Source organism: Triturus cristatus, chromosome 5_1, assembly GCF_964204655.1.
Source record: "Triturus cristatus chromosome 5_1, aTriCri1.1, whole genome shotgun sequence".
In the NCBI taxonomy this organism is placed as follows: domain Eukaryota; kingdom Metazoa; phylum Chordata; class Amphibia; order Caudata; family Salamandridae; genus Triturus; species Triturus cristatus.
Genome location: NC_140587.1, coordinates 804,984,501 through 804,996,970, shown reverse-complemented (window position 1 = coordinate 804,996,970; position 12,470 = coordinate 804,984,501). Strand labels below are relative to the sequence as shown.

The following is a 12,470-nucleotide window of genomic DNA, read 5'->3' as shown; positions in this document are numbered from 1 at the left end:
TCCTTCAGGGCTACAAAAACACATATAAATTACAAGACTTTAAGACTGTGTTCAGTACATAGACCATATATAGACTGTTACAAAAAAGTTTGTTTTCCCATAAAACCACATTGCAGCCTTTCATTATAAAATCACTAGTGCAACTAATTTTACAAATCCAGTATCACAAAAACAATGTAATGCGAAATTATAGAAAGCCACAAAAACTTAAACTTCCCCACATTATACATCAATTTAACACAAATGACATGGGTAACGTGTAATTAATTCCCAAATCACTGTGCAATAGTCCACGTTCTTGTCTAAAAAAAAATCAAGGTATTGGAAGGCCAGTTTCTATAGTGAGACCAGCCACTATATTTGCATGGAGTGGAGAGGACCATACAGAAATCATTCATGTTTATGAGCATCCTATCAAAGCAATATAATCTATTCCTAAAAGCACAAGTTAAATCCAAAGTCATCGGAATGTCCTGTGAAAGATGACGCACCTTTTGGTCTCTCTTTTACCTGGACCAAGATGTCAGCAAAAATTGTATTTCTCTTTGTCTTACGACATATATAAAAAAAATACTGTTATATCTTATCTTCCTATTTATGTTTAAATGTGTTTATTAGCATTTTCAAGAAGAAGAAAATACAAACAATACAGAGACAGGAATAATGTAATACATCAGAGTATGCAATCTGAGAATAAACCATCACCCATGACTGGCGTAATAATCTCACTGTTTGGGTAAAACCCTGGTGTGAAAGTCCAAGAGAAGCTTTCTGCCTCTGCAGTAAACAAAACCAACATAAATGAAGAACCCCCCCACCCCCATCCCAGGTCTGGTAATAACTGTAGCCCCAGAAACAGGCCCTCGCCCTGCCATCATCCTGCATTAAACCGAAGGAGGTTCTGCGTGTGTGTTCCATAAATCGGAGAGGCGCAACATTCTCAGGTACTTGGGTTGTGTTATTTCATGAAACTCAGACGAAAGCAATTTCAAAAATGGGCTCCAGACTTTCTGGAAGGCGTCAGAGGAGTTGTGTAACATGGCCGAGATGCGCTCCATCCCTAAAATATACCAGAGCCTGTGTAGCCACCCTGTGTATGTCGGGAGAGTGGAGGAGCCCCGATGTGACAGTATATTCTGCAACGCAGCCCCCAATGCCATTCCCATCTGACGGCCTCAAACAGTGGAAATGTGATTGGGTTTGGGAGGCCTAGGATGAACTAAACCGGGAGCCGTGGGATCTGGGTATTGAATTGTTTATCTATTACGTCAAAAAGTTTAGGCCAGTAGTCAGAAAGCAACGGGCTGTCCCACAATATGTGCAATAGTGTACCCTCATTGTCGCACCCTCTCCAACAAGTGGGACTCCTCTGTGGGTTACCTTTGTGTAAGCGCGCTGGCGTGAGATACCAATAGGTAGATATTTTGTAGCGGTTTCTATGCTGACCACGTTACGTGCCGTATGCTTTGCCCTATAATATATCCCTTCCCAATCCTTTTGTGTAAGTTCCCCACCCAGCTCCTTCTCCCACCTCCTTTGACTCGGAGTAGGCAGCTGGTGCGAGCTATATCTAAGCTTATTGTATATGTCTGTAATCAATCCTTTATCAGAAGTTTTGGTTCATGACCACCGTTCAAATTTAGTCAGACGGCGGGACCCCAGTTCTTTGACTCCCCGTTGAAGCACCCAATGTTGGACTTGAAGATACCGTAATCTTTCAGTGTCTGGGAGCCCATAAACAGTCTTCAGTTGGGTGAAGGGGATTATGCCGTCCAGGTCGAATAAGTGACCCACGGAGCGACACGAAGTGTCTCGCCAGGCTGAAAAGGCTTTATCGGGGAGCCCAGATGAGAACTCAGTGTTCCCAAAGAGAGGAGTCTGGGGAGACTGGAACGTTGTTAATTTCCTAGTTGTCGCCACTCCCTCTCAAACCGACATCACCGGCTTTGTGATGGGTGACCTTGTCAAGCCCCCGGGACGTTGGGCTCTTTTTAAAAAGGGGACCTTCCATAGGGGGATCCCGGCAAGTGCTCGGTCCTGGAAGAGCCATCGTTTTCCCGATTCTGGCCTGGCCCACTCCACTAAATATTACAGTTGTGCGGCTTTATAATATTGAAGGCGGTCTGGGATTTCCAGCCTGCCCTCCTCGGCCCACAAATATCCCCGGGCCTTGTTCATCCAGGGTCTAGCCCCCCGCCCAGACAAACTGATTAATATCCCTTTGAAGTGAAGTCATCACAGGGCTCGAAAAATCTGAAAAATTGTACTAGTCCTGCAGGTCTAGTCCCTTGGAAAATCCCCTCGACCTCACTGCAACCTACTTGACCTCTGTCTTTGAAAACGGAGCAAAAGTGACAAGATAACAAGATTTAAAGGCATCTTTATTGCTTATTCCCTTTGTGAGCAATAAAAATGCCTTTAAATCTTGTTATCTTGTCACTTTTGCTCCGTTTTCAAAGACAGGACAAAACTTAGTTTGTCTTCCTACTCGCCAGAAAGGGTGAGTAGGACCTAAAAATAGCTCGTCCTCATCAATTCTCCTTCGCCAATGTGAGCGGGCGAGTGGATTTGTTGAGCCCTGCATCACCCCGGGAGGGGGGAGTGCCGGCAGGATCTGGAAGAGGTAAAGTGCTTTGGGCAAAAGAGACCTTTTTACCGCCGCTATTCTCCCCAGCAGCGACAAATGATGTCCACTCCGGGCACCCAGGTCTTTTTTAACTTGTCGAGTAAGCTTGGCATAATTCAGTTGCACCGTCTGGCGCACGGTAGCTGCCAATTCCAGACTCAAATAGGGGATGGAGTCTTTCAGTTGGATTCCGGAGAGCCAACTCTCCTCTGGGTCAACAGGTGAGGGTGATGGGTTCAAGTCTAGTATCAAGGATTTCCCGACATTAACCCAATAGCCCGACACCCGACCAAATGCCTCTAGTTCTTCTAAAAAGGTGGGGAGCGAGTCTTTGGGCACCGTCAATGCCGCGATAACGTCATCGGCATAAAGACTAATAGGGTGTGTTTCGCCCCTGAACGGAATCCCTGTGATGTTTGGGTTGTCCCTGACCCTCTGCGCCAGGGGCTCTATATAGTCGCGAACAGCAGAGGCGACAGCGGACATCCCTGCCTGGTGCCCCTTTGAATAGTAAATTGGCGGGAGGAAGTACCATTTACCCGTATCAACGCCGTGGGGCGGTGATAACAGCATCGCACCCACTCGCTGAATTTCTCGCCCAGACCAAATTTGGACAAGGTATGACTAAGGAACCCCCAATCCACTCGGTCAAACGCTTTCTCAGCATCGACCGTCAAAAGAAGTGCATTCATGTGGGTCTGGTGGGCCTTATCTATCAAGTGGAGTATCCTTGTGGTATTGTCCGCGTACTGACGGGTTGGGATAAATCCCGCTTGATCGGGTTCAATCAAGTTAAGTATATAGGGGCTTAAGCGAGTGGCAAGAATGCCGGTAAAAAGTTTAAAATTAATGTTAAGTAAGGATATGGGATGATAGGAGCCACAGTGCTGTCTGTCTTTGCCTGGTTTAGGCAACACCAGTATCGCCGCTGAAAGCATGGTGGCAGGGATCGGATTTACACTTCCGAAGGAGTTGAACAGTCTAGTAAGGACCGGAGCCAGAGTGTGACAGAATTTCTTATAAAAAAGTGCGGTAAACCCGTCTGGGCCAGGGGACTTGAGTAGCTTGAGGCGTGATATCGCCGAGACCACTTCCTCGATTCTAATGGGGGCATCTAACGCGGACGTTTGATCAGGAGTGAGCGTGGACAGAGTAACAGATCGTAGATAGTCTAAGGTGGCGGAGTCTGAGGTAGTGTCAGCAGTGTAGAGTTGTTCGTAAAAGTCCCTGAAAGTGTGGGCTATCTCCTGGTCGTCTGTTACCTCGCTACACCCCTTCCTTGGAGTGAAGTGACCTTCGTTCGTTGCCTTTGGGCTCTCAACCTATTTGCGGCCCGTACGTTCCCCTCCAATATAGTAAGCGTGTTTCAGCCTAACTGCTGCATATTCAGCCCTGTCCAGGTCTATTCCGGCCAATTGTGCTCTAACTGCCTTCAGCTGCCTATGTATTCTTTCCAGGTCTTGTATTTGGGTGGCTAAACTAGCTCGCAGTTCTCTACGTTCTTTTTCTGCCGCTGACAACGCTATGAGCTCTCCCCGTACCAATGGACTGCCGTGACTACCTTGGTGAGCTCCCTCGTCCCCAGCAAATAATCAAGGCGTGCATAGGACCTATGGGCATGCAAAAAGAAGGTGTATTAGTGCGAGCTCGGGTGTGCCTCGCTCCAGATGTCCACAAAACCCAATTCCTGTAATCATGTCTTACCGTCCCCGGATATTTCTCCTTTATGCCAAGTGGAAGCCTGCGGTCTATCTTTGGCCGACCTCCATCACCATGTCCAACTCTTCCCCCCCCCCCCCCCCCCCCCCCGTAAAGTCATGTGATTTTGTGTAACCATGACATGTGCTAGAACAGTTCTAAGAAAGAGTTCCTGTCCAGAGTTGGGAGCGTAAATGGAGGCTAGCACCATGGACCTGGAGCCAAATTGTTTGTTATAAGCTAGCAGTCTCCCCTTCAGTTCATCCACCTTCTCCCCCACCTACCCCCTTACAGCGTTTGGACACCAACATTGCCACTCCTGCCTTTTTCTCCCCTGAGGAGGAGAAATACTGTTGTGGGAATGTCTGCCTCTGCATTTTTTTAAGTACGAAAGGATCGCCCGTCGTTTTACCGGGTTGTTAAGTCCTTTGACATTGACCGTGAGTATTTTCACCATCTCTAGTGCCATGTTGCGTCGATGGGGGGTGTTTTATTGTGTCCTCGGGGGTAGGTCCTTGACCCTTGCGCGTTGGAAGCTCCCTCCCAAAAAACATAGCAGGGTGAATCAAAGTATAGGTGTAGTTGAACCTGGACCCGGGGCAACAGGGGCCCCTTAAGTGAAAGCTGTAGGTGTACCGGACCCCCCCTCCCACCCTACCCTAACCCCAACAACCAACAAAACAACAATTACCCCAAAAAAGTGTCCATGAGCCGTAGTGTCCTTCTGCGCCTCCCTGGTGAAACAGTTTGTAGGGTGCATCTTGTGGCCATCCACAGTCTCCCGTCCTCCCCCTCCCCCCCCCCCCCTGTCCCCCTGTTCCCCCCCCCCTCCGTCCCCAGCCACCCGCTGCACCCCGGCAAGCGTTCAACTACTTATCTGATCCCTCCAGGGGATCGAACCGTGGCTCAAGGCAGGATTCTGGCGGTCACTGCAGCCAACGCTGCCTGGCGACCCTGGGCGATAGTCTGTGAGTCCGGTTTGGGTGAGATCTTTGGACTCTGCCGTTTTTCAACGCGGTGCCCTCTGTCTCGTTGGTCTCTCTTTGCACCATCGTCGGTCTCTTTTGCCTGCGAGTCGTCGATGCCCAAAACCTTACAGGCTTCTCGGAGTGAACTGATTTGCCGCAGTCTTCCGTCCCATCTGAAGATAATGCGAAATGGGTGTCCCACGAGTAGGGGACGCCTTGACTTTGAAGATGTGCTGTGATAGGTCGGAAGGCTCTGCGCTTTTGCAGTGTGATTGCGGCAAGGTCCTGGAATAGTGCAATGTTGTGCCCCTCAAAAGTTAGCGGTGACGTGACTCTGGCTTTGCTTAGGATAAGTTCTTTGAGTGAAAAGTCTGGAAGGTATGTCAGGAGGTGGCCCCGGGGCCTTCCTTTACAGGCCTACCCTGTGGGCCCTGTCTATCTTTATTGGAAAGTCCTGCGATTCCTGCAAGATATGACGAAAGAGGCCCTGGAGGTAGGTGGTAATGTCCGTACCTTCTGCCTTGGAGGGAACGCCTCTCACGTGGATGTAATTTCTGCGGGAGCTATTTCCAAGTCTTCCGCGTGGGCCTGGATATCAATTTGTTGAGCTTGGAGGCGGATCACTTCTTGTTTCAGGTGCTCCACTTCCTCTTTTCTCGAATCTTCCTGGCCTTCCATAGTGCCCACCCTCTCTCCGATGGCATCCATATCGCGTCTGACCTCCTTGATCTCATTTGACAAGTCCTTTCTGAGCTCATCAAAGTCGTCCCTGAGAGTTGTGAATAACTGGCCAGAAATGCCTGTGTAACTGGTTCCTCTGTAGACTCTGGCGTGCGCCTCCCAAACGTCGATGCGGGGGCATCCCTATCTCCGCTGCTCGCCTACGCGAGCTTGCTGAACATGTCCTTGACGTTCCTGTCTGTTTTTGTGCGTGCCTGGGACATGCCTGATTTCCGACCTGGCATGGGGGCAATGGCACGTAGATGCGTCCCTGGGTCAGGGCCAGCGGCCGGGAGCTTGTGCGTGATGGCAATGCCCCTCGCGTCTCAGGGCCCTTCCAATCGATATCTGCCACTGAGGCCGAAGGCTCTCCCAACCTATCAAACGCCTCCGAAGACGCTAGCGCTCGCTCCAGGGACGCCCACTACAAGGGGCCCCGGGCCCACGGGCCACTATGTGGGGTCCGCTGAGTGCGTCCCGCGCCGCCGTGGGACCTTGCATGCGCTGGCCTAGCTGTCGTGGGGGAAGGACCACTGAGATGCCCAGTCTTCGTGCAGGCCCCGTATCAAGGGTGGGGTGATACCTTCCGTAAGTCGTCGACCTCTGCCAGCCCGCTCGTAGACCCCAGTCCTGGGTTGTGGCATGCCGCCTCGTGTGGGCCCCTAGGGGAGCTCCCCCCAGCGTGCTCACCTGCTGAGATGGTAAACCCGGGGTACGCCGCTGGCCAGACCGCCAAGTGCTATGGAGCGGGGCTGGACCTCCCGGCCGCTTCAAGGGCTTTCAGCCACCGGCGCTCTGCTAGCTCGGTGCACGTCTTCGTTCACGCTCCCCCTGGTAAGGGCGTCTGTCGCTCGTTGGAGCGGGGTGTCCCGCTGCATGGAGAGCACCGGGGCTCCAGATCTCCCAACTTTTGGGACTCTAGCGGCTCAAACAGCGTCACAGCTCTGTCACTCCGCCCCAGCTGCCATCTTGGTGCGTCGGAGCCCGGTCGCAGATCTCACCCCCGTGGGCTCCTCTCTCTGGTACAACTCACCATCAGATAGCCCCTAGGACTCTCGATGCTCCGCCGATCACTGCCAGGGGTCCAGCTCCTCGCTTCCGTGCCAAGGGGCCAGTGGGCGACCGGCACAAACAGGGAGACGAGCGAGTCACGTCTAACTCGCTCACCATCTTGGTCACGCCCCCTATCTTCCTATTTATAACCAAAAGCAAAAAAAAGTAATTTTACAGATTAATGTACTTATGTTTTTTTCAATTAATCTATATAGAAATACTGTACTTCACAAGTTAGCAGGTTACTGTTAATAGACCAAAGTATCAGGCATTGGGGTCATGTCCATCCCAAATGCTAAATAATCAGTTCCACGCATGGTCAAATCAATAATTTCAATCTTCCATTTCACCGTACACCAGGCAGAATACTCCTAATCCTACAAAATCACTATTTAAAAACACTATTTTATATAAAATAATATTTAAACAGATAAAATTCCATCTGCACTTGTACCATATTAAATCTAAGCCTTTCCCTGGTTTCATCTTGTCATTTCAAACCCAGACAGGAAAACTCAGAAGAGAAAGACTGGGTTGGGAATTTTCAGAGAGACTAGTTAGTAGACTGGCCTTGGATTTACTACTGAGGCTCAAACCACATATGAAAGATGACATGCTTACTTACATTGCACAGAATCAATCACAACTGTGAAGAATAGAGGAGGCCCTTTGACACCTAATGGTAAAACCCTAAAGGGAAATATGAGGAACTGTGCCTCTGATCCCAAACCACACACCACTTAAATGTAAAACAGGTCAAACTTGTCACCTTTGTCACATGCAGGACTGTAAATGCTTGTGATGTTCCCCCTCAAGAAGAGCCCATTAGAATGATACACTGACAGCAAAGCACTGGTTACACCTCACAAAACAATACAGATTTCAAGAATAACTTGGATAAATCATTGATGTATGGAGTGGCACCATTTGTATCGACTTGGGCAGTGACATTAATACATAAAAAAATTGACATGCATGAACTGGAGTTCAGACTAGAAACGACAGAGCAGACCTTAAAATGCTTGTCAGAGAAAAGCCAGATAGGTGAAATGCAGCAAAGCTCTGATATATGTGACAGTCTGGATAATAGATTGAGATGGTATAGTATCCAGATTAAAAATCTAAAAGAGGAAGCAGAAAAATACATAATTGGCTATATTAAAGCCCTCTTCAGAATACTTAATAGAAGCCTCTTTAATGAAGCTTAGAGAGCACATAGAGTGGGGGAAAAAAAATCTAATAAGGCAACAGATTGCCCACAAGTTATCAATGTGAAGCTGTCAGTCCCGGTGAAGTAGCAAATACAATAAGCAAGCAGGTCGCAAGCTTAGATGCTTTACTTGGGAATTCTGGTATACCAGGACATAGCCGAGACTTCAGTAATTAAGCAACAGGTATATATCATTGTGTGGTGTCTGCCCTCATTGACAAAACAATACACTACAGATAGATCTTCCCAGAAGCACTGCAGCTCAGACAGAGAAACAGAAATGTAATGATGACATCGGTAACTTTGGCTATGGAGCTGCTAGGCATCCGCAAAGACCAGGACTGACACAGTGGACCGGAATGCGGAGATGGACGGAGGAGCTCATGCTGGAGCACATGTCACATATCATGTGAGATAATGCAGACTGAAAATAGTTTGGTGAAGTGACCCTGAGCAGAGGCATGGAAGAGTGAACTTTCACTATTGCAGCTAAAATGGAGAAGAGGTCATATGAAACAGTCACTGTGTATCTGAGAAATATATAACGGAAAGCAGCTTAGAGAAGTAATCCAATGCAAAGGGGAAGAGGGTGGGGGTCTAGTTTTGGAAGTGTGGGACAGATCAGAAAGCGCAAGAATGACAATAATGTAAACTGGCATGGAGATAGAAGAATTTAATACAGAGGGGGCAGCTTTAACAGTAAGTCCGAACAAGATCATCTACTACAGTAGTGTCTGATAAGGGACGAACACCAAAAGAGACACTATTGTTTGATCATAACTGGAAAGGGTGCCAGGGATGTGATGATTAGATTCCATTTTCATGAAGACAGAAGGTAGGTACCCTGCAACCAAGCTTTTGCAGAAATGGGCCACAGAACTAGTGTTTTGTCCTTCTCTAGCTGTTCATTGAGTTCTTTGTTGTTTGGCACAAGCTAAGTTAGTAATTTGGAGATGAATTTGGGTTTAGGGGCGGGGGAGAGGGAAAGTTGGGATTATACCTTGGCAGGCACAATACAATTAGCTGCCCAATGCTAGGCAGACAGGACTGAGATTAGCGTTGGATTTAGGCTTATTGCACAAAACATGAGCGGCCTTAAACATCCAAACACCAGAGGTTGGGGCAATGTGTGTGGTCCCAAAATCTAGACATTATATTCCTACAGGAGACACATTTGAAGACCTAGGACCAACATAGACTAAAAAACCAACACTATCTGACACAGCTCTTCGCACCTCCATCATCAAAGTCTGCAGGAGTTGTTTATATTGCTTAAGGTTGTGCTCCCCTTACAGTGTACCTTCTCGAAGACAAAGGCGGATGCGGTTTGCCAAATTTTAGTACAAAAGCACAATGCAGATCTTGCTGAATATATATGGCCCTAACACGCCAGGATGTGTATATTATAAACACGTTAGACTTAGCTATATTTTTTACATGACCATCACAATATGGGCAAAAATGTCCTGTCCTACTCATGTATTACACAAATTGAATATCTGTTAGCAAGAATATATAGAATAGAGCGCAGGATTAGAGTTTTTATTTTTGAAGTGTAGACCGAGTTGTTGCAGCCGCAAGAGTTCCCTACTTTACAAAGTATACCCTTAATGTTAAGATTACTTACCAGAAATCTTCATTGCTCATACTCCATGCTTTCTTCTTCACATTCCTTTTCTGTCTCAAGGTGAGGATTCATCTCATAAGTTTTACCATTACAGGACAGAAGGCTTTTTTCTCTTTCTTCATTGAATTAGCCTTTCTCTCTTTTATATGATGACGCCCCACCTCTTTTCAGCATAACACAGGCAGCCCCTATTTGTTACTCTATTCAGAGGAAAGGACCTGTGCTGTTGTGTAAGCATTTCTTGGGTCCTCTGCATGAATGTTTTACTACATTGTACTTATCTTCTTTATCCTTAAGGACTCGGCTAAGGAAGTTGAACATCGGAATTTCTCGGTGTCATGCTTTTAAGTCATTATGAGATCAAGTCCTCCTTGGCTGAAAAATCAAGTGCACGATTCACTTGATTTTAAAGGAGCCAAAATATAAAGTAAGGTGTTACCACAAACACGTTGACCCTAATAAAGTTAATCATGTTTGTTCTGCTTTGGCAACTAAAAGCACCCTCTAAAGTCTCAAATGTAATAATTAAGTCTCAAATATAATAATACACCTAGTAGGCTTATTATTTGCTTTTGAAATTATTTGTAATACAGACTTATCAAAGTTCTCTCCGGTTTGAGCTTAAGGAAATATGATGAATCACTGTTTAGCGTTAATGCCCCTGAATCATTCCTGAAAACATCCTCTATCTATATGGGCCTATTATAGAATTTAGCTTTTAGAAGGCAATTCACACACTGCACCAACATTTGCATATATTGTGTGAGTTATAATCTTACATGTATCCTTTGCGGTTTCAGGAACGAATCCCAGCCTATCTGGCTACTTCCCCCATCACCACGGATGAACAGTTTTTTACGGACATGGACCCTCATTGCCTTAAGTCAGGCATCGAGGAAAGAACGGGTCCAGGCTTTGAAATCCCACGTGCTGTCGATAATGAAAGTAACATTACATTAGGATCTGTGAAGAAAAAAAAACGAAGAAGGAAAAAGTACAAGCATGAGAGCAAGAGAGAAGAGCAGCAAGCCCACTCCTCTGTGAGCGATGAAATCTTTGATATGGAAAACAGCTCTGACGATGAAAAGGAAGTGCCGCCAACAAGGTAATTCAAAACTGAATAGAACCATGTGGTATGATGCCAAAACCCTGTCCTTTGAAGTCCAATGCAATATGTTTGCTGTTTTGTTTAACTGGAAAAGAGTACTGCTTATTAGTGTTTGCTTTTGCCTGCTTGGGAGTCTGTTTTCCGCATAACAAATCCATGACGTTACAGAATCCTGCAATGTCAGATCTTTGTATATCTGAATCACTAGAGAAGAGCTCCTGCTTGAAAGCTGTTCAAGCAAATTCTCCTGCTCCTCTTCACACTTCTAAAAATGCTTTATCATAGATGGTAGCGAATTCTGGTTAGTGTTTGGGGAAACATCTGATTGGCTGCGTTCTCCTCCAGTAAAACATTTTTTAAACACACTTTGCCCTCTTTCTTGGTCAACCAGGCTTGGCCTCTGCAACAGTCCTAAATAATCGGGGATTGCTAGGATCTTCCTCATAGTATTTTTTTGTTTTCCTGATCATGCATATTAAGTGATGCTTTTAAGTGTCTAAAGCGTGGAATGCTTCAAAGAGGAAATCCATGTCTCCTCAAAAGGGGTTTTGGATCCAGTGTGCAAGTACCGGAGTTAATTCATGTTAATTTGCATGCTGTCTCCTTCACGTTTGTGGTTACAGATGTGTCATAAGTATTTTAAAAACCAAAACCGTGCTAGGGAGCAGTGAAATGATGTACATAATGGTTATGGATGCAGGATGAATGAAGATTGTGTACTATGGGTGTCTCCTCCATTCCCCAGAGGGCCACAAAAAAACCAGTGATGTCAATAACAAATATTATTTTCTGCTGCAACCTAGATTCACAGGATACTGGTGCAGATGTGTGTTTGCAGTCTAGTTACTGCTATGATTATCCCCTTTCTGCTGTCATTTCAGAACATTGTAACAGGTCCTCACTACTTTGTAGGGGCCACTATACATCCAGGATTTCTTTGGGAATAGTGGTGTGCACCGCAGCCCTCATAGTCACATCACAGTTCTAATTCAAAATACTTCAAACACCTCCAGGAATCTATGGTATCATTGATTCTAAGTTACTGTTATCCAAAGGCATCTGAGAATCGATATGTGCTACTGGATGTATTCATAGCAACCTTACTTCATTATAATGGGATGTTTATTTACCAAAGTGCTTAGGACCCCTATGAGTGAACCATTTCACAGCTCATGGTTGAATACAAACCTGGGAAGTGTGTATTTAAAGAGTCTTTTCAATACTGCAGATTATTCCTTGAAAGCCACTGGAAGCCCTACACTGGCTTCCAGTGGAAAAGAGGGTAGTAGTTAAGGCAATGCGCCACTGCCACCGCATTCTGCAAAAGAAAGGACCCACATATATGCATTCTCTAATCATCAAATATTCACCAGGACGCTGCTTAAGATCATCAGAAAAGGCTCTGGTGACTGTACCAAGAATTCTCAGAGCTAGAATGGGGGAACGTTCTGTTAGACACC

At 46.4% G+C, this 12,470-nt stretch overlaps 1 protein-coding gene across 2 annotated transcripts in view; it reads left to right on the top strand.

Moving 5' to 3' along the window:
• LPIN2 (lipin 2) overlaps positions 1-12,470 on the top strand; it is a 560,786-nt gene that overhangs the window by 109,878 nt on the left and 438,438 nt on the right. For both annotated transcript variants that reach the window (XM_085605827.1, XM_085605826.1), the window contains exon 4: positions 10,703-11,007. In XM_085605827.1, the coding sequence (XP_085461953.1) occupies positions 10,703-11,007 (305 nt within the window). The remainder of the gene's footprint in view (positions 1-10,702; positions 11,008-12,470) is intronic.